At 36.9% G+C, this 26,184-nt stretch overlaps 1 protein-coding gene across 2 annotated transcripts in view; it reads left to right on the forward strand.

Annotated features, from left to right (window-relative positions):
• NF1 (neurofibromin 1) overlaps positions 1-26,184 on the forward strand; it is a 238,183-nt gene that overhangs the window by 85,503 nt on the left and 126,496 nt on the right. For both annotated transcript variants that reach the window (XM_081109596.1, XM_081109597.1), the window contains 8 exons: positions 1,518-1,652; positions 5,347-5,460; positions 13,334-13,413; positions 14,983-15,106; positions 16,624-16,785; positions 18,480-18,729; positions 19,608-19,681; positions 19,897-19,980. In XM_081109596.1, the coding sequence (XP_080965722.1) occupies positions 1,518-1,652; positions 5,347-5,460; positions 13,334-13,413; positions 14,983-15,106; positions 16,624-16,785; positions 18,480-18,729; positions 19,608-19,681; positions 19,897-19,980 (1,023 nt within the window). The remainder of the gene's footprint in view (positions 1-1,517; positions 1,653-5,346; positions 5,461-13,333; positions 13,414-14,982; positions 15,107-16,623; positions 16,786-18,479; positions 18,730-19,607; positions 19,682-19,896; positions 19,981-26,184) is intronic.

Raw genomic sequence — 26,184 nt, forward strand, 5'->3', positions numbered from 1 at the left:
TGGATTACTAGTATAAATACAGAAAACAAACAGTATTTGTGAATTTTGTTATTTCTTTTGTGTAGTGACATTTTTAAGCATTAATGTGTAGTTTTTTTCCCTCTGATGACCAAAAACCTTCAGTATTCTTGGGCATAATAACAGAGGTATCACTCAGACTTAAACATTGAGGATAGTTACTGCGTGTTATAGATACGTATCTCCATTTTTTACCTTTGAAAGGCAGCCTTTTTACTTGGACATTTTTTGTTGTTGTTAATCTTCACCTGAGGATATTTTTTCCCCACTGATTTTTAGAGAGAGTGGAAAGGAGTCGGGGAGGCACAAATAGAAAAACATTGGTGTGAAAGAGACATATCAATTGGTTGCCTCCCCCCATGCCCTGACCAGGGCCAAGGATCAAGCCTGCAACCAAGGTACATGCCCTTGACTGAAATTGAACCCAAGGCCCTTCAGTCCGCAGGCCGACGCTCTAACCACTGAGCAACCAGCTAGGGCTACTTGGACATTTTTATTACAGGTGCATAGATGCTGGATGTCCATCTATTTGTATATGTGTTAATATAAAGGCATACATGTCAAAATATATATTTTTGTATCCTTCTAAAGGAAAAGGGGAAATGTTTGATAAGAATAGAGAGAAAGGTAGTATTGGATCCAGAATATAATTGTTGTATTTTCGGTTGAATATCATCTATAATTACAGTACCAGCACAGGATCCACCATAGTATCTCTGTACTAAGTAAATAATAGTTTAATAGTACTTGAGAGACATTTTCCATGAATCAATCTTTCTCAGAGAGTTCTTTCTCTGTTTTATCATTGTTCTTCTGACAAAATACATGTATTCTGTAATTTGAGAGAGATGGGAATGCCATTGAAGGAAAAAGCAAACTTCAGTTAAACTATTAAATACAGAGATTTCCTATATAGCATAGCTCATCAGTTCTAAGAAACACTTACTTTTAGTTTTTAACATCTCTGAAATTGAGAGTGCATCTTATTTGTCTCATGTCTGACAGTTGACAGTGATTTTTCATCTGTCGTACATAAATGATGCATCTTCCAGTTGATAATGTTAAGGATTCTATGAAATATTTGTGTTTGTCTGTGTAAGATAAATGTTTGTTACATGCATTGCTTAAAGTATTTTGAAAGGTCTAGACTAAATATTTTATCCCTAATTTTTTTCACATTTTGGAAATTGTTTTTTACAAAGGAGTCAACCTACTACTAAAGTTATTAGTATTTTAATATATTTTCTCTTAAATTTTATTAGGTAGATTATATAAGAATAATCAAAATGTTGCAAAAATAATTGTAATTTGTTTTTTTTAAAGCTGAATAACGTTAACCTTACTTATTGAATGTTTCTACTAATTTCACAATTTAATGGTTTAAAATATCTTGATTTTTTTCAAAGCTTTTTTTTATAATTTAATTTAAAAAGTTGGATAGCTATCATCTTGAGCAATATCTGATTCTTATAGGATGATGTCATTTTTTTTATTTTTAGAGTCTTACGTTTAAGGAAAAAGTAACAAGCCTTAAATTTAAAGAAAAACCTACAGATCTGGAGACAAGAAGTTATAAGTATCTTCTCCTGTCCATGGTGAAACTAATTCATGCAGATCCAAAGCTCTTGCTTTGTGTAAGTATTTTTATGAAACACCTTGGAATTATTACATTAACCTAATTTGGTTTAACTGAAATGCCAAGACCTTGAATATAATTATTAGCTAAAGATCACTTATTGTTCCTTTCTGATCATGAAGATATCACTAAGAAAACAAACTTAATAGAGAATACTAATAGAATTAGATCAGATGTTTTACTTTTCTTCTTTATTTTCCTTATCATTAACTAATATATTTTGGTAAGCTCTTCTGTCCTTACCCTGTTACCAGATTATATGTTATTCAGGCATTATCCTGGGATGGGGGTGAAAGTAATGAAGCAAACCATAAATAAGAGTGCTTTCTACAGCTATATGGTTGTTTTGTGTTTTAAAATATATTTTTATTGATTTCAGAGAGGAAGGGAGAGGGGAAGAGAGAGAGAAACATCAATGATGAGAATTATTGATCAGCTGCCTCCTGTATGCCCCACACTGGGGATTGAGCCCACAACCTGAGCATGTTCTTTGACTAGGAATCGAACTGTGACCTCTGGTTCATAGATTGAGGCTCAACCACTGAGCCACGCTGACTGGGCTGGTTGGTTTTTTAAATATTTAACTAGAGGCTCGGTGCATGAAATTCTTGCACGGGTAGGGTCCCTAGGCTTGGCCTGCGATCAGGGCTGGTCAGGGCCTTCCTTTGTTTCATGCCACCCCCTGGTGGTCAGCGCACATCATAACGGGCGGTCGAACTCCCAGTCGATTGAACTCCCGAGGGGACAATTTGCATATTAGCCTTTTATTATATAGGATAGGATTGCTGTTGCCAAACCATTTAGCTTTTCTGTCCTCCTTTCTTCCTGTCAGCCTTCTATTATCACTGGCTTTGCCTACAAATTCTGTATTAGAAGGAAGAGATGAAAATGGGTGTGGTTAGCACCCAATTACTGTCATAACTCTACTCTTATAGCCTCAGATGGTATTAGTTTCCAGAGAACATCAGTCTGGTACACAACATAATTAGGAACTAGCAGATGTAAATGAGTGATAGTTACATGAAGTGATTAAAAGCATGGGCTCTGGAGACAGACAAGCTATGTGATTTGGGTGACTTAACCTCTCAGTGCTTTAGTTTTCTCATGTGAAATGCTATGATAATACTTCCTACTTTAGAGAGATTAAGAAGATTGAGATCCAACATGCTATGTTTTAGAAACAATGTATAATAAATGCATAATATGCACAAATGTTAGCTGTTATTTCTGTTAGTAGAATAGTTGACATTAATATTATTAATGTCCCAGCTGTAACAGTAATACATTGTGAAGTTCATAGGATAACATGTTTAACTTCTGTGGTGTTTCTCCCATCTCTGGAGAGCAGCATCCAGAAAGACTTCTTATTGCTTTGCTCTACAGTAGGCCTTATAAGTTCTAAGGTATGTTCTATTTTGATGGCATATTTTTCAAATTACTATACTATAGGAGTTTATTACTTGATATCCATAGTTTCAAGAGTTCTTTGGAACACCCTGAATTTTAAAAAAGAAAAGGGTATATGTGAGTATTTTTTTCTGGAGAGAAACAAGACAGAGAGGGAGACAGAATTCCTCAAAAGATTAGTGACATTTTGAACTTATTGAAAAGCCCATTCATATTTGGGAGTCTAAAAGAATAAATTGCTAGAACTTTGGCAAAGAAATTTTTCATAAAGACTATCAGTGAGACTCTATAAAAGTAATGAAATACTCTTTTCCTTATCCTTTTGTTATATAGCACAAGTTATTTTATCATGTATGTCAAATATATATTAGTATTACTCTTTCTGCATGGCTAAAATTCAGGATCAAAGAAGGCACTAAAGTCATTGGTGCCATATGTGTTAAATATTTTATTTTAAAATATTTTATAGTTAAAAGAATAAGAATTTAAACAAAACTTGCTATGCTCCAAGTTTGAAATTTGGCAAGCACAAAAGGACCATTTAAAATTGAAATTATTTTCTTTGCTGCCATCTAGTGGTTAAACAACTTTTCTCAGCATAACCAAAGGTAAGTTAAAATAGTGATTCATTGATTATTTCATATTTTACATATAAAAATCCTAAATTTTAGTAAATAGGAGAAATATAGGACTAACTATTAAATGATCTTAATCATGCTATTTTTAAAGTAATACAGTGTTATTGTCTTCCATATCTACCATCTCTATTCTCATTTTTTCAAGCCTCCTAATTACTTAGCTTGCATCATCTCCTACCCCTCTCTAATCATTTTTCTGCAATAAATTTATGGTGATCTCTTTAAAAAGCAAATGCTCCCTGCCAAGCTTAAAACTTTTACTTGAAATTTCTCTTGGAATAAAGACCAAACTCCAAGTAGACCTGCAAGGTTACACAAAATCTGACTCCCACCTGCCATTCTAGCATATTTTTCTGTATCTCTTTTTTCTCTAGTCACAATGGCCTGCTTTTTCTCTCCATCTTACCACATTCTTTCATATCTACCCTTACACTTGCTGTCCCCTCTGCATACTGTATGCTTCCCTCTCTTCTTCACATAGTAATTCCTGCTCATTCTGAGCTATCATCCCTGCCCTCAGGAAGCCTCTCTGATGCTGTCAGATTTCCCTGTTACAGGTGGTCATAGCAGCATGTATCTTTATAGTTCTTATCTCATTTGCAGTCTAACGCTTATGGGTCTGATTATTTTATTGATGTTTTTCTTTCTCACCAGACTGCATGCTCCTGGAGGGTAGGAAACACATTTTTTTACTTGTCAAGTCTTTGATATCAGGTTATTAACAACTAAATATAAATGTTATTGGGTTGACGACTGAATATAATGTTAGAAAATAGGCTAACAATTTTGAATTATAGACATACCAGGGTGAGGGCTTACCTTAATCATTATGAGGGGAAAGAATCTGTAGTTAGCAAAATACAAATATGGGCACAAGTTGCACTGGCTTCACTTTACTGAACCATATATTCTTGAAGTGTAACTAGATGCTTCCAAGTTTTAGGAAGCTTTTTAGTCTCTTCAAGTAGGTAGACATTTGCATTTATATACACCTCCAGTTGGCTTTTTGTAGTACCCAGTGATTTTCCACAATGAAGGAGACTGAGGTATGGGTGTCTGGAGGTGTGAAATATCTAGCCCTGTATGAATTTGGGTAGCTCCTCTGTACTGGACAAGAGGGCTGCACAGGATATTTGTGCAGCCCTCACCCAGCATGCATGTTCTTTGCCTTTGATCACAATCATGTATAAGATCTAAACCAATAAGTTCTAAACCAGAGATATATGATTTAGTCATTGTAGTGTTGCTAAAAAAATTATATTGCTGATACGATTTCTTATCAAAAGCTGATACCTAGTTTGTTTTCTTTCAATTAGGATTTTTTTTTGCTGGGCATTATTTACATTAATGAACAAGTATAAATGTAGACTAAGAAACTGCTTAACAAAAGCAGTTTTGATTTATTAAAAAATTCCATAATTTTTATTGCGATATAATTCAATACCATAAAAGTCATTTAAAATTGTACAATTCACTAGTTTTTAGTATATACCAGGTTGTGTAGCTATTACACTATCTAATTCTAGAACATTTTTATCACCCCCTGAAGAAACCTGATATCCATTAGCAGTCACTCTACATTCCCTCCTCTATTTAGCTACTGTCAAATAGTTATTTTTATTGAAAATTGCTTTTTTTTTCTTGCAGAATCCAAGAAAACAGGGGCCTGAAACCCAAGGCAGTACAGCAGAATTAATTACAGGCCTTGTCCAACTGGTCCCTCAGTCGCACATGCCAGAGATTGCTCAGGAAGCCATGGAGGTAAGGGAAAAAAGATTTCTAGGCTCTTGTAACTATATACATTCTTGATGTTTCTTTGCTATGTAGTTTCTGTGAGTGGTAGATGTAGTTTCTGGACATCTGTCAGAGAACTGTCATTTATGGAGATGATATGTCTACACACTGTATTATGAACTCCATGGAGAAAGAAGGGATTTACTTACTTTATATCACACATAGCAATACATTGTGCATATTCTTATGCTTAATAAAACACTCAGAATTTTCTCATTGTAGTTGACTCTCAAAATATGTATTAAAATTTCAAAATATATATTAAATCTAGATACAATTCACCTATCATAAAGTTTACTGTTTTAAAGTGTACACAGTAGTTTTTAGTGTACTCATAACGTTGTGCGGCCATCTCCACTATTTAATCCTCATTCCCCTGTCATCCCAGCTGCTGGCAACCCCACTCTGTCTTCTGTCTATAGAGTTGCTCATTGTAGATATTTCATATAACTAGGATCATATAATATGTGGCTTTTAGTGTCTGCCTCTTTTCATTTAATGTAACGTTTTCAAGGTTCATCCATACTTTAGCATGAATCACTACATTTTTTTTATTGCCACATATTTTGTTGTATGGATATATCACATTTTTTTCATCTATTCATCACTTGATGGACATTTAGGATTGTTCTACTTTTTGACTGTTATGAATAATGCTGCTATGAAAATTTGTGTAAAAGTTGTGTGGATACATCTCTTTTTTTTAAGGTTGGAAGAAATCTTCAAAAAAATTTTTTTTTTAATTTATTGTTTAACATATTACACATGTCTCCTTTCCCCCCCATTGACCCCTCCCTGGCGACTCCCACCCCCCAGCACATGCCCCTACCCTTTCAGTGTTCGTGTCTATTGTTTATGCTTATATGCATGCATATAAGTCCTTTGGTTGATCTCTTGGATACATCTCTTAAGTATATAGCTAGCAGTGGAATTCCTGGTTCATATGGTAACTCTGTTTAACTTTTTTAGTAACTGCCAAACTCTTTTAAAAAAAAAATGTTTTTGTTGACTTTTTTAAGAAAGAGGGAAGGGAGAGGGAGAGAAGGTTAGAAACATTGATGAGAGAGAAAACATCAGTTGACTGCCTCCTGCATGCCCCCTACTGGGGATCAAGCCTGCAACTTGGGCATGTGCTCTGACTGGGAATCAAACCTATAACCTCTTGGTGCATTGGCACAATGCTCAATCAACCGAGCCATACCGGCCGGGCCAAACTCTTCATCAAAGTGAATGTGTCCTTTTATATCCCCACCAGCAATATGTGTGAGGGTTCCAGTATCTTCTTGCCAGTACTTCTTGTTGTTTATCTTTTTGTTTATAGCCATTATAGTGGGTGTAAATACAGTTGACTCTAAATATACACACACACACACACACACACACACACACATATATGTACATACTAGAGGCCTGGTGCACAACATTTGTGCACTGGGGAGAGGGGGGTCCCTCAGCCTGGCCTGCTCCCTCTTGCAGTCTGGGACCCTTCAGCGGATGTCCAACTAAGCTGGCAGTCAGACATTCCTTGAGGGATCCTTAGCGCTGCCATGGAAGTGGGAGAGGCTCCCGCCACCACTGCTGTGCTGGGCAGCCGTAAGCCCAGCTTATGGCTGAGCAGTGCTCCCCCTGTGGGAGCACACTGACTACCAGGGGGCACTTCCTGCGTTGAGCATCTGCCCCTTGGTGGTCAGTGCGTGTCATAGCAACCGGTCATTCTGCCATTTGGTCGATTTGCATATTAGCTTTTTATTATATAGGATATATATTACTTGCTAAATATGGTTTTAATTTAAATCAGTTTTATTGGGGTATGATTTATATATTATAAAATCAGAAGATTTAGAATATTTCTCATCACCTAAGAAGTTCCCCTTGTCTTTTCCAGTCAGTGTCCCCACTCCCTGTCCCAGAGATCACTGGTCTGATTTCTATCACTATAGCATTAGCCTTGCCAGTTCTAGAAGCTCATGTGAATGGAATCTTAGACTATATGTTACTTTTTGCATGGCTTCTTTCACTCAGCAAGTTTTTGAGATTTATTCATGTTATTTCATGTATTAGTTCCTTTTTTTAATTGATAAGCATTCTGTTGATGATTATACCAGTTTACTGACTTGTTAATGGCCATGTCGGTGAACATATTCATCATTACTAAAAGTTATCTTGTGCTCCTTCGTGTTCCCTCCTTCCCTCCCTCCTGTACCTCCTGCCTGCTTCCTTGCATCCCTCTGTAATCATTCATCCGCTTTTTGTTACTATAAATTATTTTGCATTTTATATAAATGGAATTATAAAGTATGCACTTTCTTCCTGTCCTTTTTTTTTTTTTTGACATCACATCAGAATTTAATAAAGGCTAGTCTTTGAGGCACTATTCTCATCAAATGTCCCAAGACAAAATTGTTCCATGGTCCATTACTGCTGGGTTCCAACCCCAGCAGGTCCAGGGGTCTCCAAAGGTGTGGACGGAGTCGGCGAAGAAGGAATGACACGGAGACAGCGTTCAGTTGATCAGCAGCCTAGCCAGGATCTCTAGCCAAGTTCTGGTCAGGATCTCCAGCGAAGTTCTGGTTAGGATCTCCAGCCAGGTTCTGTGTCCATGTTCTCTTGCTAGGTTCTCCAGCCAGGTTCTGTAGCCATGTTCCCTCGCTAGGTTCTCCAGCCAGGTTCTGTCCAGGTTCTCCAGCCAGGTTCAGTCACCAGGTTCTAGTCAGGTTCTCTTGCCATGTTCTATCCAGGTTCTGTAGCCAGGTTCTGTCTCTAGGTTCTGTGGCCAGTTTCTGTCCAGGATCTTTTGCCATGTTCTCTCCAGCGAAGTTCTTCTGTCTCTAGGTTCTGTGTAGGTTCTGTGGCTAGGTTCTGTCCCTGTCTTCTTTAACTTAGAATGATTATCATGACATTCATCTATGTTGCATGTATCACTAGTTCATTCCTTTATAAAAATTTCAATCCTTTTTATTGCTGTACTAGAGGCCCAGTGCACGAATTTGTGAACCTTGAAAGGAACTGTGGGCCTCAAGGCTGTGGTGGGCATGGGGGCAGGTCTCAGCACATCCTCCGCGCCTCCACCTGGCTCTCCCATTCCCCGCCACAGCCCCTGGTCCCCTGTCTGCCGGCAGCCTCGCACCTGCTGACGGTGCCGAGCAATTGGGACTGGCCCTGGGCGCCAGCAGCAGGTGTGAGCAGCAGCTCCGGTGCCGGCAGCAGTTGCAAGCGGTGCCGTCACCGGCAGCGGGTGTGAGAGGTGGCTGCTGGCCCTGATTGCCCCTCAGGAGCCGGGGGAGGTAGAGAAGCCCTGAGGGGTGATTGAGGCCGGCAGCTGCCACTCGTACCCGCTGACAGCGCTGAGTGATTGGGGCTGGCGTTGGCGGCGGGTGTGAGTGGCAGCTCCAGTGGCAGCAGGTGTGAGCGGTGTGCAGGAGCAAAGAATTTACAGTAACCACCAGAGGCTCACTCTGATGACAGCGACTGGCGCCCTGCCTTGGTCTGGTGCCACCATTCACCTGCTCCACCATCCCACTGCAGCTGACACCCTCCATGTTCTGCGCTCTGCCTCCTGCTGCCAATGCCTGCCATGTTCCACATGCACCCCCTGGTGGTCAGCACATGTCATAGCTACTGGTTGTTTAGTTGTTGTGCCATTTGGTCTATTTGCATTTTAGGGTTTTCTGTATATAGATAGGGTTCCATTGTGTGGCTGTACCACAATTTATCCATGTTGATGGACATGTTTTTACTTTTTAGTTGTTACAAATAAAGATTCTAGGAACATGTATATACAAATCTGTGTGCAGACATGTGCTTTCATTTCTCTTGGGTAAATACCTGAGAGTGCAAAAATCTTACTATGTGGTCTTTTTTAAAAAATATATATATATTATTGATTTTTTTACAGAGAGGAAAGGAGAGGGATAGAGAGTTAGGAACATCGATGAGAGAGAAACATCGATCAGCTGCCTCCTGCACACCCCCTACTGGGGATGTGCGCGCAACCAAGGCACATGCCCTTGACCGGAATCGAACCTGGGACCTTTTAGTCTGCAGGCTGACGCTCTATCCACTGAGCCAAACCGGTTAGGGCATTATGTGGTCTTTTTAAGAGAAACAGCTTAAATATAAGGGCATTGGAAGGTAGACAGTACAAGGATAGAAAAATATGCCATACATACTAACCCAAAAAAACTGGAGATACAGAGGGATATCTCATTATTACAAAGGTGTTCACTTCATCTGGAAATAAACTCTATATGAACCTAATAACAAAGCTTCAAAATATAACATGTAAATAGAGAGAGAGAGATAAATCCAGTTGTAGTCGGGTACTTGAGCATACCTTTCTCAGCACCTGATGGAATAAACAGGCAAAATAGTAGGGATAGAAGATTTGAACAATAAAACTATCAAATAAGACCTATTTGACATATATAGAGCAATACACTCAATAAAAACTCTTTTTTCTTTTTTTTTTTAATCCTCACCTGAGGATATTTTTTCCATTGTTTTTCATAGAGAGTGGAAAGGAGAGAGGGAGGGTAAGAGAGAGAAGAAAGGCAGAGAAACATTGATGTAAGCGAGACACATTGGGTTGGTTGCCTTTCACACTCGTACTGGGGCCAGGATCGAACCTGCAACCTAGATATGTGCCCTTGACTGGGAATTGAACCCTTCGGTGAGTCAGCCAACACTCTATCCACTGAGCCACGCCAGCCAGGGCTGCACTTTCTTTTTAAGTACACATGGAACATTCAGTGTATCTTGAGCATGAAGTCTCAACAAATTCTAAAGGAGTTATTCAGAATTATTTTTATGACTATAGTAAAATTAAGCTAGAAATTCATAACAAAAAGTTAAACATAGGACCTAACAATTTCACCCAACAGGTATGTACCCAACAGAACTGCATCTATATGTTTACCAAAAGACATACAAAAATATTAATAGCAGCATAATTTGTAGTAGTCAAAAATTGAACTTAAATGTATCAACAGTAGAATAAATTGGTTATATTTGGTTATATTCATTATACTGATTACAACAGTGAAAACGTGAACTGCTAAGTGCAAAGCATGAACAAGTCTCACAGACATAATGTTGAGAGAAAACAGACAAACACAAAAGAGAACATGCTGTAAGAAACAGGCAGAAATAATCTATGGTGATAGAAATTAAAAAGTGGCTAGTTTTGTCAAGGCCTAATCACTGGAAGGGAATGTAAAAAAGGCTTCTGGGTGTTGATAATGTTGAGCTAGGTACTGGATACATGAGTATATACATTTGTGAAAATTCATTGCACTATACATTTAAGATTTGCTACTTTATTGTTTAAGCTGTATACTTCATTTTACCAAAATGCTTATATTTGTATACATTGCTGTTGGTCCTATAAATTAGTATATTCCTTGCATCTTTTTAGAAGGCTATTTGACAATATTTGGCAGGAGCTATGCAAATGCCTTTTTAGTGTGTGTGCTTATAATTCCCTTCCTATATTTTTTAATCCTGGGTACAATTTAAAAAGGAAAGAGCTACACAGATGTGCTTACTGCTCTTATCCTATATAATAAAAGCCCAGCGACCTAACAGCGGAACGACCAGAATGACTGGTTGACCAGTCACTATGATGCTTACTGACCACCACGGGGCAGACACTCAATGCAGGGGCTGATCCCTGCTGGCCATGCCTCCCGCCAGTGCATGAATCTGTGCACCAGGCCTCTAGTTTATAACAGGAGGCTATTAGAATTTTAAATATTCACTAATAAGAGAATGGGTTAATATTTAATGATAAGAGAATGATATTTTAATTTGGTGAACTATCCATTTAAATATCCATTAAAACATATGGAGCTCACCAGCAATATGGAAAAGTATGAAATGTCAGATGAGTATACTATGTTTATAGCTCTGTTAAAATATATGTCAAAACGAAAAAACAGAAGGGAACGTGAAAAGGAAAACAATTATATTAACTCAGGTAAAAGGCTAACATTTTTTCCCAATATTTCAAAAAATATTTTGTCATTCAATAACAGAGAATTTGCCACTTAAAATTTTGTCAGTAAATTATATTAAATTTTTGCACAATAGTGACAAAATTGAATGTTAATTTGTGCTGTTTTTCCTTGATATGAGTTATAAATTATATAATTTTTTAAGAGTCTCTCACTGAATAGCAGTTTTCAGTATGTATTTAAAAGTATTGACAGTAAAAATGTTAGGGATAAGGTAATAGAGGTGTAACCTTTAATCATTTATAATTTTTGGAGTTATAAAGTAGTCCAGGGGTGGGCATTTAAATAACTTTACTGATTTGAGGCAGATTATCAGTGCAGCTATTTGCAGTTTATGCACTTGATTTGGTTTTAAGTCTGGTTCTCAACCTTCCTAGTGCCACGACCCTTTACTACATTTCCTCATCTTGTGGTGACCCCCAACCATAAAATTATTATTTTATTATTTTTTTAATATATTTTATTGATTTTTTTATAGAGAGGAAGGGAGAGGGATAGAGAGTTAGAAACATTGATGAGAGAGAAACATCCATCAGCTGCCTCCTGCACACCTCCCACTGGGGATGTGCCCGCAACCAAGGTACATGCCCTTGACCAGAATCGAACCTGGGACCTTTCAGTCCACAGGCCGGTGCTCTATCCACTGAGCCAAACCGGTTAGGGCCATAAAATTATTTTCGTTGCTACTTCATAACTGTAATTTTGCTACTGTTATGAATCGTAATGTAAATATCTGATATGCAGGATGTATTTTCATTGTTCGCGGCCCACAGGTTGAGAACCGCTGTAAGAGAAGAAATCAATTCTCATTATTTGTTCCAAACAGTGTTTCATTGGAATTGTAATAAGATGCTGTAAGAGCCGAGTAAAGAATTGCCAAATATGCAGACTAAGGACTGAGAAAATGTTTAGAGCTCAACAGTGTGCCTCTGGGGGAAGCACTGTGGAGGTGGAGTTAGGGTAGGGCTGGTCTGAAGGAAGAGTCTTTATATAAACTTTTTGATGGCTTTATTTCATAATAGTTTTTTTGTATATTAGTTGTATATTTTTAATTAATTAATTAATTCCTGTTAATGTTCTGTGAGGCCAAATTCCAATTCAAATTGAAATATTTTAGGATGAGCCCAGCTGGCGTGGCTCAGTGGTTGAGCATTGACCTATGAAACAGGAGGTCACAGTTCAATTCCCGGTTGGGGCACATGCCCGGGTTGCGGGCTCCATCCCCAGTGTGGGGCGTGCAGAAGGCAGCTGACCAATGATTCTCTCTCATCCTGGATGTTTCCATCTTCCTCTCCCTTCCTCCCTGAAATCAATAAAAATATATGTATTTTTTAAAAAGAAATATTTTAGAATGAATACTCTGCTATGAAATGCAAAGTCTGTTTTGCTCTATTCCAATAGAATTCGTGGCAAGATTACTTTTTCTTTTGGCCTAGAAGTAAAATAATTGTTGTGTGTATTAATTTTGGCAAGCTCTTCTTACTTGGGGATTAACTTTATGTTCCACAGAATTCTTTGATACTTAATTGAAATTATTCATATTATAAAGCAATTTTTACATGTATATATTGGTGTTCTGAATTCATCAGTCACGTAACTTCCTGCATGTATGCCATTTTAAATAAGAATCATACAAATAAAGTTATTTATTTACATATGTATCTTGTTTCCTGGAGATCTGGGTTCTCAGAGTTCTTCTCTTTTGCCTTACACTGTATGTTGAGGCTACAATTAAATTTGATTTGTTAGCATTTATAAAATAAATAGTCCAATGTTACGTTTACCAAAAGTTTTTTGAGTAAGTCTTGTTTCTCTTTTTAAAAATTCAGGCTCTGCTGGTTCTTCATCAATTAGATAGCATTGATTTGTGGAACCCTGATGCTCCTGTAGAAACATTTTGGGAAATTAGGTATTTGGACTTTTATTTTTTAATTCAATTTAAAATTTTATTTTGTATTTATTTCTTGTCTTTAAATATTAACTCTATAGTACTTGATTTATTGTAAAACTTTATTCACCTATAACTCCAGAGGTTTTGTGATTTTGTTTGTTATTTGACTTGAAATTATTAGTTAGAATATTTCTTGTTTTAACTCTGGGAACAATGTAACAGCAATGTAGAAAAAAAATTTTAATTGTTCTACATTTTATTACCCAACCATAAGTACTGATATATGTTGTAATCTCTTTTATTACATATTTCTATGTAATTACAACTGTGTTTTAAATTGACTGTGTGCAGTTATAAGCTTAGAGTTTTAAAATTTTGTAATGTTAATAGTTTGCTTTTATAAACTATGATTTTGTAAGTTTTTTTAATAACCATTGTTTTTGATGAGGGAATTAATGACAAACATCTGCCTAGAAGGTAAAAACATACAATATTTTATAATTTCTTTCTTATGTTATATAAATTACTACCTTTTTTGTAAGTTTTTTTTTAAAGTATATCTTTATTGATTTCAGAGAGCAAATTACTACCTTTTAATGAGCACAAAAAGGAGTACATTGAGGAAAATTTAGCCTCAGGTTTTGTCATTATCTTACCATAGAAGTGAGTACACTAAGTCACTTGGCAGCTGAGTTCAGTCCTCCACCAAGAGCAGTGCTCTTCCATACTAATGCAATGTGAACCACACATGTACTTCAAAGTTTTCCGGCTTCCACATGAAGAAGTAAAAAGAAACAGGGAACATTAATTTTAATATATTTTTAATCCAGGATATACCTCTAAAATATTACTTCACTACGTAATCAATACAAAAGTTATTAATGAGATCTTTGACTAAAGTCTTTAAAATTTTATGTGTGTCACACTTAGAGCACATCTTAATTTGGACAAACCACATTTCAAGTGCTCAGTAGCCATAAGTGGTGGCTGGCTAGTGGCTACCACATTGGATATTACAACTTCAGTCTAGGGATCAGCAAACTTTTTCTCTAAAGGGCCAGGAAGTAAATATTTTAGGTTTTGTGGGCCAGATAGTCTCTGTCATACTATTCATTTCTACTATTGGAGCGGCCACAGACAAATGTAGATGAATGGGTATGGCCATGTTTCCCCTAAAATTTTGTTTGCAACAGCAAATGATGGGTTGATTTGGTCTGTAGGCAGTTGTTTGAAGGTATTGCAGCTCTAGAGTACTGGGTTTACTCCAGTCTGTGCTGTATAGCACATGGTCTCTCATTTCTTTTTGAGTCCTCCATGAGGATTAGATGCATGGACAAAATAATTGGGAGTTTGGGGGATAAGAGGTGTAGAAGTACTTGACTTTTAAAAAAATATAATCTGTAGATTTATTCCCTTTGATTATCACACTGTTAACATTTTGATAACCATTTCTCTAAAACACATCTCAGAACGGAGAATAAGCTTCTCTAAACTTGTGTCTATTATGAGAGAATGTCATTACATACTTATTATTATATGTATTACTTATTGACAATGCTGATAACAATGAACTTCATATTATTGCAGCTCACAAATGCTTTTTTACATCTGCAAGAAATTAACTAGCCATCAAATGCTTAGTAGCACAGAAATTCTCAAATGGTTGCGGGAAATTCTGATCTGCAGGAATAAATTTCTTCTTAAAAATAAGGTAAGCAAAATGACATCTTTAAAAAGGGAAGAATGTTTGGAATTGTAATGGGGAAAAAATTAAGCAAATGTTTATTAGCCAAGTCAGTTCTACTTAGCTCCTCCCTCCTTCACAAAGTTTAAGGGAAGTAATTGCTAACAAATCAACATTTAAAAATTATTTTGAGGTCCTGGCTGGTGTGGCTCAGTTGATTAGAGCATTGTCCTGTGCACCAAGGGGTTGTGGGTTTGATAACCTATTCAGGGTGCATATGAGAGGCAACCGATTGATATTTCTTGCTCACATCGATATTTCTATCTCTCTCCCCTTCTCTTTTCTTCTCTGTCTAAAATCAGTTTAAAAAAAGAGGAAGTAGGAAAAATAAAATATTATTCTGAGGCTTTGGTTTTAGAGTTGCAATCCTGACTAATTCTAATTGAGCGAATAAGCAGGTCTCTGTGGGGGCAGGCCTACGAGGAGTGGAGGCTGCTATAACCAAAATAGATTGAAGAGCATATTCTACCTCTGCTCTAAAGTTCATACCTAAGATTTGGATTTTATGGCTATACTAGATCAGGGAATGCTATCTATCAAGAAGCTGAAGGAAACACACAACCTAGGTTTATTTATATTCCTGCCATCAAGGTTTCACCTCTTGAAAATATCAGGAAGCTTCTTCCTTGGGGCTGAGTGAAAAGTTCGATTATGAACTTTTGAAGCATTGTGACAGGTTTTGAGGGATAGAGAAGAGCCTTAAATTTCTTTTAATATAAAGTTTCTATAGTTAGTTAAAAATTCTATTATGGCATAGTTTTAGGAGTATTGGATTCATTGAATTTTTATCCTTTTCTAGAATCATAGCTATGAGAAATCTTAAATGTAACAGACTAATATGCTTTTCAGTATACCATGCAGCTTATCACATTTTCTTTATTTAGAGATGGGCTAATGGTGAATTGTGTTTATTCACATCTGGCTTATCTTTCTGTGTTAAAATAGTGGAATCTGACATTCCTAAAATAAGAAAGAACATTAGACTTCATAGTTTCATGCCCTTGCCTATGGTATAATTCTCCGGAGTAATCCAGCATTAAGTAATCCAGTAGTAAATCTAATCAGTGCAGTCACTCTTGTGACATACTTGGCATATATACCCGTATTAATTACTTACTGGTCCAGAGGAGCTTAATCTCAAAAGAGTCAACTTCTAATTACTCTGAAATGGCAGATGATAAAATGTTATAGGAGAAAATCTTTATAAATCATGTTGATATTTTACTTGTGCCCATGTTAGACTGGGAAATGTTAATTTGCACTTCTAGAATCTGCTGTTTTAATGATTTCAAGGGTGGAAAACTGAGAGGCATTTCAAAGACATTGAGCAAACATTATTTGTACTACTAGGTTTCTGGTGAATGTTCCTTAAAGTGAGGAGAGGTGTTTCAGGGTAGTCTCAAAAAGGAAGACAACGCATAGTAAGTATTTATTTCTCTTGATTATCAGTGCTTCAAAAAGGCTTATTTATTTATTCTTTCTAGCAGGCAGATAGAAGCTCCTGTCACTTTCTGTTCCTTTATGGGATAGGATGTGACATTCCTTCAAGTGGAAATACCAGTCAAATGCCCATGGATCATGAAGAGTTACTCCGTACTTGTACTCCTGGAGCCTCTCTCCGGAAGGGAAAAGGAAACTCATCCATGGTAAGCAGCTTCTTTTGTACTTTTTCATGTCATCATCTGTGCTCTGTATTTTCTTCTGAGTGACCTTTGATAAATTTCAATGAGGTAATATAGCATGGTAGAGAACTGCTTAGATTCTAGTGCTATCACAGCTCTTGGTGGACAAAAGTTCCTAACCTCTGTGGCTCAATTCCTCAGTTTTAAAATAGGGATGATAATAATTCTTACTCCAGAATAGTTTAAAGATTAAATGGGATCATGTTTAAAACAGTATTTAATCAAGTATTTGACACTTACAAGCTATAACTGACAGGTATAATTATTATAAACTACTCCATAAGAAAGACCATTTAAATCCCAGAAGTTTAAAAGTTGTACCAACTTTAAAAAGTACAAATTTACTGGGAGAGAAAGCATTTTGCTTCATTATAGATAAACTAGTGACCCAGTGCACAGATTCGTGCACATTGAAAGGAAATTAATTAGAAGGTGGCTGGTTGGGTGGGACTGGGTGAGATGGGCCAGACACGCCTTGGAGCCAACCTGCGGAGGTCCTTCCCTGCTGGTCACACCTGGGGTGGCGCCGTGGCTTTAAGGGCGTCTGCAGAGCGAGTGGGGTCCCTCCTCTGGCAGGTGGGGTCCCTCAGTCTGGCCTGCAGGGATGGGGCCGAAACTGGCTCTCTGACATTCCCTGAGGGGTCCCGGAGTGGGAGAGGGCACTCTGTAAAGTTGCTGTCGTACAGGGTGTGGAACACAAATATAAGTGAGCAGTAAACCAGTTTCGGGGCTGACAGTGCCCCAACAACAACATAACCCACAGCTGAAGGTGGAATTGCACGGCCCTGTGAGGAATCAGGCTCCCTCCTCTCTGGTTTCTGGGTGCGTCACTTGAGAACCACCAGTGACAAGAGCATCTGCCTCCTGGTGGTCAGTGCGCATCATAGCTACTGGTCAGACAGACACTTAGCATATTAGCCTTTTATATATATATATAGATGTTTCTGTGATTTATGTTTGTGCGTGTAATTACTTTTAAAAGTAAATCATAGTATAAGCAAAAAAAATAAATAAATAAAATCATTACATGAGTTTCTTTTTCAGACTAAAGCTTTTTTAATCTCTAATTTTCAATATAAGAACTAAGTGGTTTGGCATTTATGATTGTCTACTTTGCCTGCAAAATTTACATTTGTTTCCTAAATGAGGATTTCATGCTTTGGGAATGTGTAATCCAGAATCAAGTATGTCTTCTAAAGTGATACTTAGTTCTTGTTTGTGCCCTCAGTTCAGCCAGTACTGAATGTGCTTATTTTATTTCTTCCCTCCAGTGGGTAGACTTTACTGTCATTTCCTCTTCCTTTGTTTTATAATTGACTGGGAAGTGGCTTACATTTTTATGTAGGTTTATGTTGTGGCTGTTTTACTTGTGTCCATGTTAGACTTAATCCACATTTCTGGAATTTAAAATAGGCTAATACTTACTCAATCTGAAATTGGACAGATAGTAGCATTATGTTGGTCCAAATAATCTCATTTCTTATTCAAACAAGATATTTGGGGTTTGAAAATTTCTATAATTACTAAAGGGGAAGGCTCTTGTGGGTTATTGTGTATATGTATATATGTATATGTGTTAAACAGTTTGCTGCATTGTTGGGTTTTGTAAATAAAATTACCTACATTGAAAATATATACCTCCCACCCCTGACTCCCAGGATAGTGCAGCAGGGTGCAGTGGAACCCCACCGATATGCCGACAAGCCCAAACCAAACTGGAAGTGGCCCTGTACATGTTTCTGTGGAGCCCTGACACTGAAGCTGTTCTGGTTGCCATGTCCTGTTTCCGCCACCTCTGTGAGGAAGCGGATATTCGGTGTGGGGTGGATGAAGTATCGGTGCACAACTTCTTGCCCAACTATAACACATTCATGGAATTTGCTTCTGTTAGCAATATGATGTCAACAGGTAAATATGGATAATTTTTTTTTTACTCAGTCTGCCTTGAGTCATGATATTTGTGCTAGAAATTTAAGGATGTATTTAAGGTGACTACTTAGCAAGTTTACAGGGCTAATTCAGAAAGCTTACCTGAAATTCTTTTCTACACAGGTAAGGTGAAAATAAATAGCACTTGAAATTATTAACGTTTCACTGAATTTTCAATATAATCTACATTTGTTTAAAAACTGGCAGTATAAATTGCTGGTAGTTATAGATTATATGATGTACTTGGCCTGGATTGTATACATAGTGGGGCAAAAGTAGATTTACAGTTGTGAGTACATGAAACAGTTTATTTTTTATTATTATTATTTTAAAATATATTTTTGTTGATTTTAGAGAGGAAGGGAGAGGAATAAAGAGAAACATCAATGATAAGAAACATCATTGATCGGCTGCGTCCTGCACGCCCCACACTGGGGATTGAGTCTGCAACCTGGGCATGTGCCCTGACCAGGAATCAAACCGTGACCTCCTGTTTCATAGGTTGCTGCTTAACCATTGAGCCATGCCGGCTGGGCATGTTATTTTTAATTGTATTATTTTCCATACAAACAAATATAAACCTACTTTTGCCCCACCCTGTATAATGAAGTTTAAAACACATTGGCACATGTTTTGAGAAAATATAGGTAGGAGTAGCTATTTTATGCTGTGGACATTTGTGGAGTCCAAGTGAAATACCTTTCCTGTGAGGGAGGTAAAAGGAAATGTTCAGCTTTATCATCTGAAGCATTCATTCCACTCCTCCTACTCTGTCTTTTGGGTTGGGCTTGCCAGGTTCTCCATTGGCAGGCAAGGCTCTGAGTGCAATAGGTTGATTTCGTGTGGTCTTTGTTTAGGAAGAACAGCACTTCAGAAAAGAGTGATGGCACTACTAAGGCGCATTGAGCATCCCACTGCAGGAAACACTGAGGTATGCATCCCTCCTAGGCCCCCACCCTCAATTTTAAAAGCCTCATGTTATGCGTATGTGACCGGGAAGAGCATTTGAAGAAAATCTAAGATGTGTGCATGTTGCTATAGTAGGATATTATGTTTATGATATACACCAAGTTTGAGACCTATTACTGATTGATTTTTAGCTCTAGGTTTAAAGTTGCTTTTAAGTGGTAATTGCCTTCCTTTTAGGCTTGGGAAGATACACACGCAAAATGGGAACAAGCTACAAAACTAATCCTCAACTATCCAAAAGCTAAAATGGAAGATGGCCAGGTGAGTTTGTAAAGTTGATTTTTGTCTGTTATCCGTTTGCTAAACATATAACTTAGCTTCAGTACTCTTTGTGAATTATTCTTAGTACTATAAGCATAGAGTTGTCTTTAGACTGATACTTAATTGTGTTCGTATTAATCTGCGCTGTCTAATATGGTAGCCACTAGCTACATGTGCTACTTAAATTAAAATTTACCTTAAATTAATTAAAATTAAATACAGTTAAAATTCAGCTTCTTGGTCACGCAATAGCCACATTTCAAGGGCTCAATAGCCACATGTGGCAATTGGCTACTGTACTGGAGAGCACATACATAATAAAATGTATCCATCATTGCAGAAACATTGGACAGCACTGAGCTAGAGATGATTTGTTGTAGAGACCATTCCTTTACCCTCTTTCTTTCTCTTTCTCAGAGTATTTTACAAAATTTTCAGGAAAGGGGCAACAAAGGTAGAGAAAAAAACACTAAAATTAAAGCAATACATTTTACTATTTTATTAAGTATCTAATAAAGAAATCTTATGGGCACATGATTTGAACCCACAGGTTAAGCGAAATATTAAAACTTGAACATTTAATTTATCAACTATTATCTGCTACCCTGGAAATGAACAATTACTTGGTATTTGATTTGATTTATGTTGGCCTCATTGCTCTCATTATTACATGTCTTAGAAAACCTGGCTAGTCTTTATTGTTTTTTTCTTACCATGCTTAATTAGAACAAGAAAAAAAAGTTATAGTTTCATGAAATAAAATGTGTACCTAATGCCATTATTTGGAGATGACACGTGGTTTCAGAATGAAAGCTTTTTCCCCCCTTTGGTAACTTTTATTGAGATATAAGTCACATACCATACAATTCTCCCATTTAAAATGTATAATTCGGTGGGTGGTTTTTTTTTGTTTTTTTTTAAAATATATTTTTATTGATTTTTCACAGAGAGGAAGGGAGAGAGATAGAGAGTTAGAAACATCGATGAGAGAGAAACATCGATCAGCTACCTCCTGCACATTTCCCACTGGGGATGTGCCCGCAACCCAGGCACATGCCCTTGACCGGAATCGAACCTGGGACCCTTCAGTCCGCAGGCCGACGCTCTATCCACTGAGCCAAACCGGTTTCGGCCAGTGGTTTTTAGTATAGTCACAAAGTTGTGCAACCATCACCATAATTTTAAAAACAATTCAAAACCTTTAACTATTATTTCCTAATTTCCCTCTTTCCCCTTTCCCCCACGCACCCTCATGCACACCCGCCTCCCTCCCCACCCCCCAATCAGACAACCACTAATCTGCTCTCAGTCTCTGTAGATTTGCCTATTTTGGACATTTCACATAAATGGAATCATGCAGTATGTGGTCTCTTATGACTGGTTTCTTTCACTTGGCATAGTATTTGCAAGATTCATTCATGTGAATCAAAGGTTTTTAAAAGAAATTTGATATTCTGGGTTGATAATATATGACAAAAATATATCAGTGACTCTTTAAAAATGTATATGGTAATCTTAAGTTTGGATTGCTTTTTTACTTCATTTTTTTCATCTTTCATGTAGTTTTTTCTTTAAAAAAATATTTTTATTGATTTCAAAGAGGAAGGGAGAGGGAGAGAGAGAGAGAGAAACATTAATACTGAGAGAGAATCATTGATTGGCTGCCTCCTGCATGCCCCACACTGGGGATTGAGTTTGCAACCTGGGCATGTGCCCTGACTTGGAATCGAACTGTGACCTCCTGGTTCATAGGTTGATGCTCAACCACTGAACCATGCAGGCTGGGCTAGCTTTTTCTTTTTATTTAAGCATAACAAAATCATATATAAATCTAAGTGAGAATTCAAAATATTCGGTGATGTACATACCTGTGCAACCAGCACCCACTTCACGAAGTAAATTATTCCCAGTGTACCAGAGCCCTTCATCGTGCCTCTTTCCAGTCATTAACAACCCTAAAATAACCATAATACTGACATAAATACAATAGTTTAACTGTTTTTAAACTTTATATAAATGGAATGATAGAGATATACTCTCTTATATCTGCCTTCTTTCACTCAACATTGTGTTTGTGAGATTCATCCACACCGAAGGTCATGCACACTAGTCCGTGCAGTAGTAGTTCATTCATTGCTATTGCTATATATTATTTCATTCAACAAACAGTCTACAATTTAATTTTTCTTTCAACTCTTCTTTTGGCATTGGATAGCTATACAAAAATACTTAGTTATTTTGAATAGTGCTGTTATGAACATTCTTGAATGTGACCATCTGGGTGGGTCATGGGGTATGCAGATGCACATATGGGGAATATAAATTATTATAGCCACTTAAAATGTCCATTTGTTTCACAAAGACTTTTAAAAGACAGTTAACATGTTAAAATTAACTGTTATAATACCTATGTAAATAATGAAATATTCAGCCTTTCAAAGATTTCTTTTTAAAGAACATATGCCACATGAGGTAACTGATCCACTAACAGAGGTCTATTAGTGTTTTCCTCCACTTTCATGAACAAGCAGTTTTCCTACTGTGATTGTTCAAATTATAGCCCTTTAAAGACCAAAAGTGGAAAAAAATATTGCACATACTTTTTCTAATTCAATTAAGTAAAAAATATATATTTTAAAGAACTTAAATATTCAGTAAAATGAGACGTATCAGGCCTGGGTAGAGGTAAGCTGAAAACATTAATAAAATATAACATTATATATAATACATAATATAAAATATCTTAAGTTAATAACTGAATTCACTACACCAGAGAATGGAACAACATTATCAAAACAGTATGAGACAAGGGAAACCTGAAATTGTTGTACCAGTGGAACAAAACCGAAAATCAAGAAATTTGTGGTAATCATTTGAGCCCCCATAAGTACTATATAAATATACAGTAGAATTTGCACTGAAAAAACAAGACAAAAAAACACAAACCTAATTCTTTATGCACTACAGAAGCCTTAGACACAAAATATCCACCCAGATGAGCAAAATGAAATAACAAGCAAAATATAGACAGACTCATAATAGAGAGCAGGCTTACAGATGTCGGAGTGGATGGGCTGGATCGGGGGAGTAGAGGTATTGAGAAAAAAACAAAAAACACCCACAAAAAACAAGAGAAAAAGACTCATGGACATGGACAACAGTATGGTGATTGCCAGGGGGAGGGATGAAGGAGGAGGGTATAGGAGGATAAATGCTGATAAATGGAAATTTGACTTAGGGTGGTGAACACATAATACAGTGTACACAGATGGTGTGTTGTAGAATTGTGCACCTGAAACTTGTATAATTTTGTTAACTAGTGTCACCCTAACAAATTCAATAAAAAGGGGGAAAAGAATAAAAATTATTATTCCTTTGTTTCTCTTGGAGGGGATCTATAATCAATAGTGCCAGAAAATGCTAAAAAAGCAAGAGTGAGTGATAAAATATGAACCTTATGAGTGAAAAGCCCTAATATGAAAACCACAATTACTAAATAGGTTGGTAATAGTATATTAAATGCTACGAAATCTACCACACCTAGTTGATAAGAATACACAAAATGACCTTTGAATAATGCATAACATTTTAAAGAATTCTTATTTACTTGTTTCCTAAATTTTTAAGGGAACTGTCAGTGAATCTCATTCCAATCTGTCTATCCATAAACCAGCATACTAAGGAACAGAGAAGTTTTTCTGCTTCATTTATTAAGCCTTCAGAAAGATGAATTGCATCATCATCTTGGACTGTATCCCACAATGGAGTGTTTCCTTTCTTGCAAATGTTATCCAAATTAATGTCTGTCACAGCATTACTGTTGAATTTGATGTTTATGAACTGCAGGCCCTTGACTAAGATGTTCATGGTAAATAGATACTAAATTGGGGAAATGTTTTTGGAGATGAAATGTTAGTTCTGCATGTAAATTAATCTGAACTAGTTCCTCTTTACACCCAGATTCTTCACCATCAAAATCAGCCATATTTTTTTTTCCTAATTTTGCACTGACTTGAGAACTACTGTAACTGGCATTATTTGCGCTTAGCATATGATCATATTTGCCCGTGGTGTTGGAGGTGGTGATGCTGTGGACCAGTAAACTGTTGACAATTAAATCTGTTCACAATAGTCTCCCATGAAGTCCTCAGTGCATATAATAGAAGATTCCTGAGTTATTTGTACTGTAGAAGAAGCAGTCATTTCCCCTGAAATATCATGTTCTGGGTCTTCAGAGTGTGAACAGGCATTTAGCATTTGTATTTGATTATCTACTGATAGTATTGACTCAGTGTTAAAAACCAGGTCCTTTCCTATTCTATTGCTTGTCCCACTTCTTTCTGATGGACCATGGGATTCCCTAAGCAAATGTTTGCTTGACTTTCTAATTTTGTCATGAATATCTATATCACAACAGCTTTTAGGATTATGATCATGATCATCATCTTCAATTTCTTCCTTAAGGTCTCAATATCTGCAGTGTCTTCTGTTTGTACCTCACTGCCAGGGCTCCCAGCTGACTGGTGTGCATGGTTAGAATTCATCTCATTGCCTGGTCCATCACCATGTCTCCTATTGCCACCAGGACCACTGTTTATATCTTCACACTGTTGTCAGTTTCTTCAGATCTTCCCTGCATGGATTCCTGTGTCTGAAAGTTGCTGTTGTACATGTTTGGTTCTATTAATAAGTTGCTAATCCATTTCAATGTCACTGCCTCCACTTCGGTGGGTTTCATTAAAATATCTCTGCTTTGAGGACTGGCTACAGGTAACCAAGGTGATGGAGCTGCTCTGAGATCTTCTTCCTCTTTCTTATTTCTAATGGGAGGATTAACATTTAATAAAGACGCAAAAGAACTCTGGATAGCTGAGCCTTAACTGCTAGTGCAGTATTCCATATTGTCTTAATTAATATTGATGCCAAGTACAACGTCTGTTCAGTTTGAACACTTGGCTCAAGAGCTGAGACTGGATTAAGGAGATGTCTAAGAGATACTGGATTCATATTCTTGATGAGTGAAGGAAATAAGTCATGTATACACCAATTACAGTCTTTCAGCCCAAATGCTGTCAGTATGCTGAGTTCTCAGGTCCCTTCCACTGCCAAAAAATGCAAAATCACTTGGCACTGTTTGATAACCTCAGTATGTAAATTTGGTCGAAATATGTGCCTCTTTCACCTTGTTGCTAAGCCAATCTTTAAGTTCTTTTACAGTGGACGTTTCTGTGTCTGATACCATGATTCATTACGGCATACATCATTGACCGTGTGAAGTTGATTTTGTTGTATGACTTAGTCCAGCCATCCTCGTAGTCAAAGTAGGTGATACAAAGTACTTAACTACAAGATATAGGCTTTCTTTATCAAAGCATAATGTATCCAGTGGTTCTTTCATTGTGTTTCACATTAAGTCAGCCAGTTGTAAGCCACACCCTGTCTTAAGTTCTGATCAGAGAACTTGCTGAAACACCTGATCACATAGGTGCTAAAAGGGATAATGTACTGCACAAAAGCAGGGATATATAGCCATATTCTAATAATAGATACAATTGTATTACATGCATGTGCTATAAAAAATGGCAGAGTTTCAGGACTTCCATATTCAAATCCTTCATAAGAGGCCATTTTCCTCACGAAACAAACATACATAAGAAAGTAGTGCAGTGGTGCTTCTATATCATTCATACCACAGAATACCTCAAATATATTGCTTTCTTGGGTTAATATATTTACTGTACTAGGATGAATATTACACTTGTAAGCAGAATATAAGGGAAATTGAATTTGAAAATTTGCCACACATAGTAAGAGTTTTTCCTTCTCATCTGTATTCCATAAATTAAAAGGATCAGAAAATTGAAGATTTCTCCTCAGTCAGATTAGAGTGTGATTTTTTCTATTGATTTTTGTCTTCCTGTACTTTCTTCGTTACACTCTCTTTCTGTAGTCAGAGGTTCTTCTGCTTGATTACTCTTATCTTGCCATGTGGAATCTGTGTTAATAGTAGTACATTGTTTCAAGCTGGCTACAATAGAGCACTTGAATTTGGGGAGCCACTAAGTTAATAAGTGAACCCACTACTTGGGTAAAAATCTCCAAATGCTTATATTCCTTGAAGCAGCATAGATATTGCTTGTGTGTCCAGGAATTGATACAGCAAATATTTTGAAAATACATTCCTTTCTGAGCTGTAGTCATCAC

Source organism: Myotis nattereri (assembly GCF_964212035.1).
Source record: "Myotis nattereri genome assembly, chromosome: 16".
Classification (NCBI taxonomy): domain Eukaryota; kingdom Metazoa; phylum Chordata; class Mammalia; order Chiroptera; family Vespertilionidae; genus Myotis; species Myotis nattereri.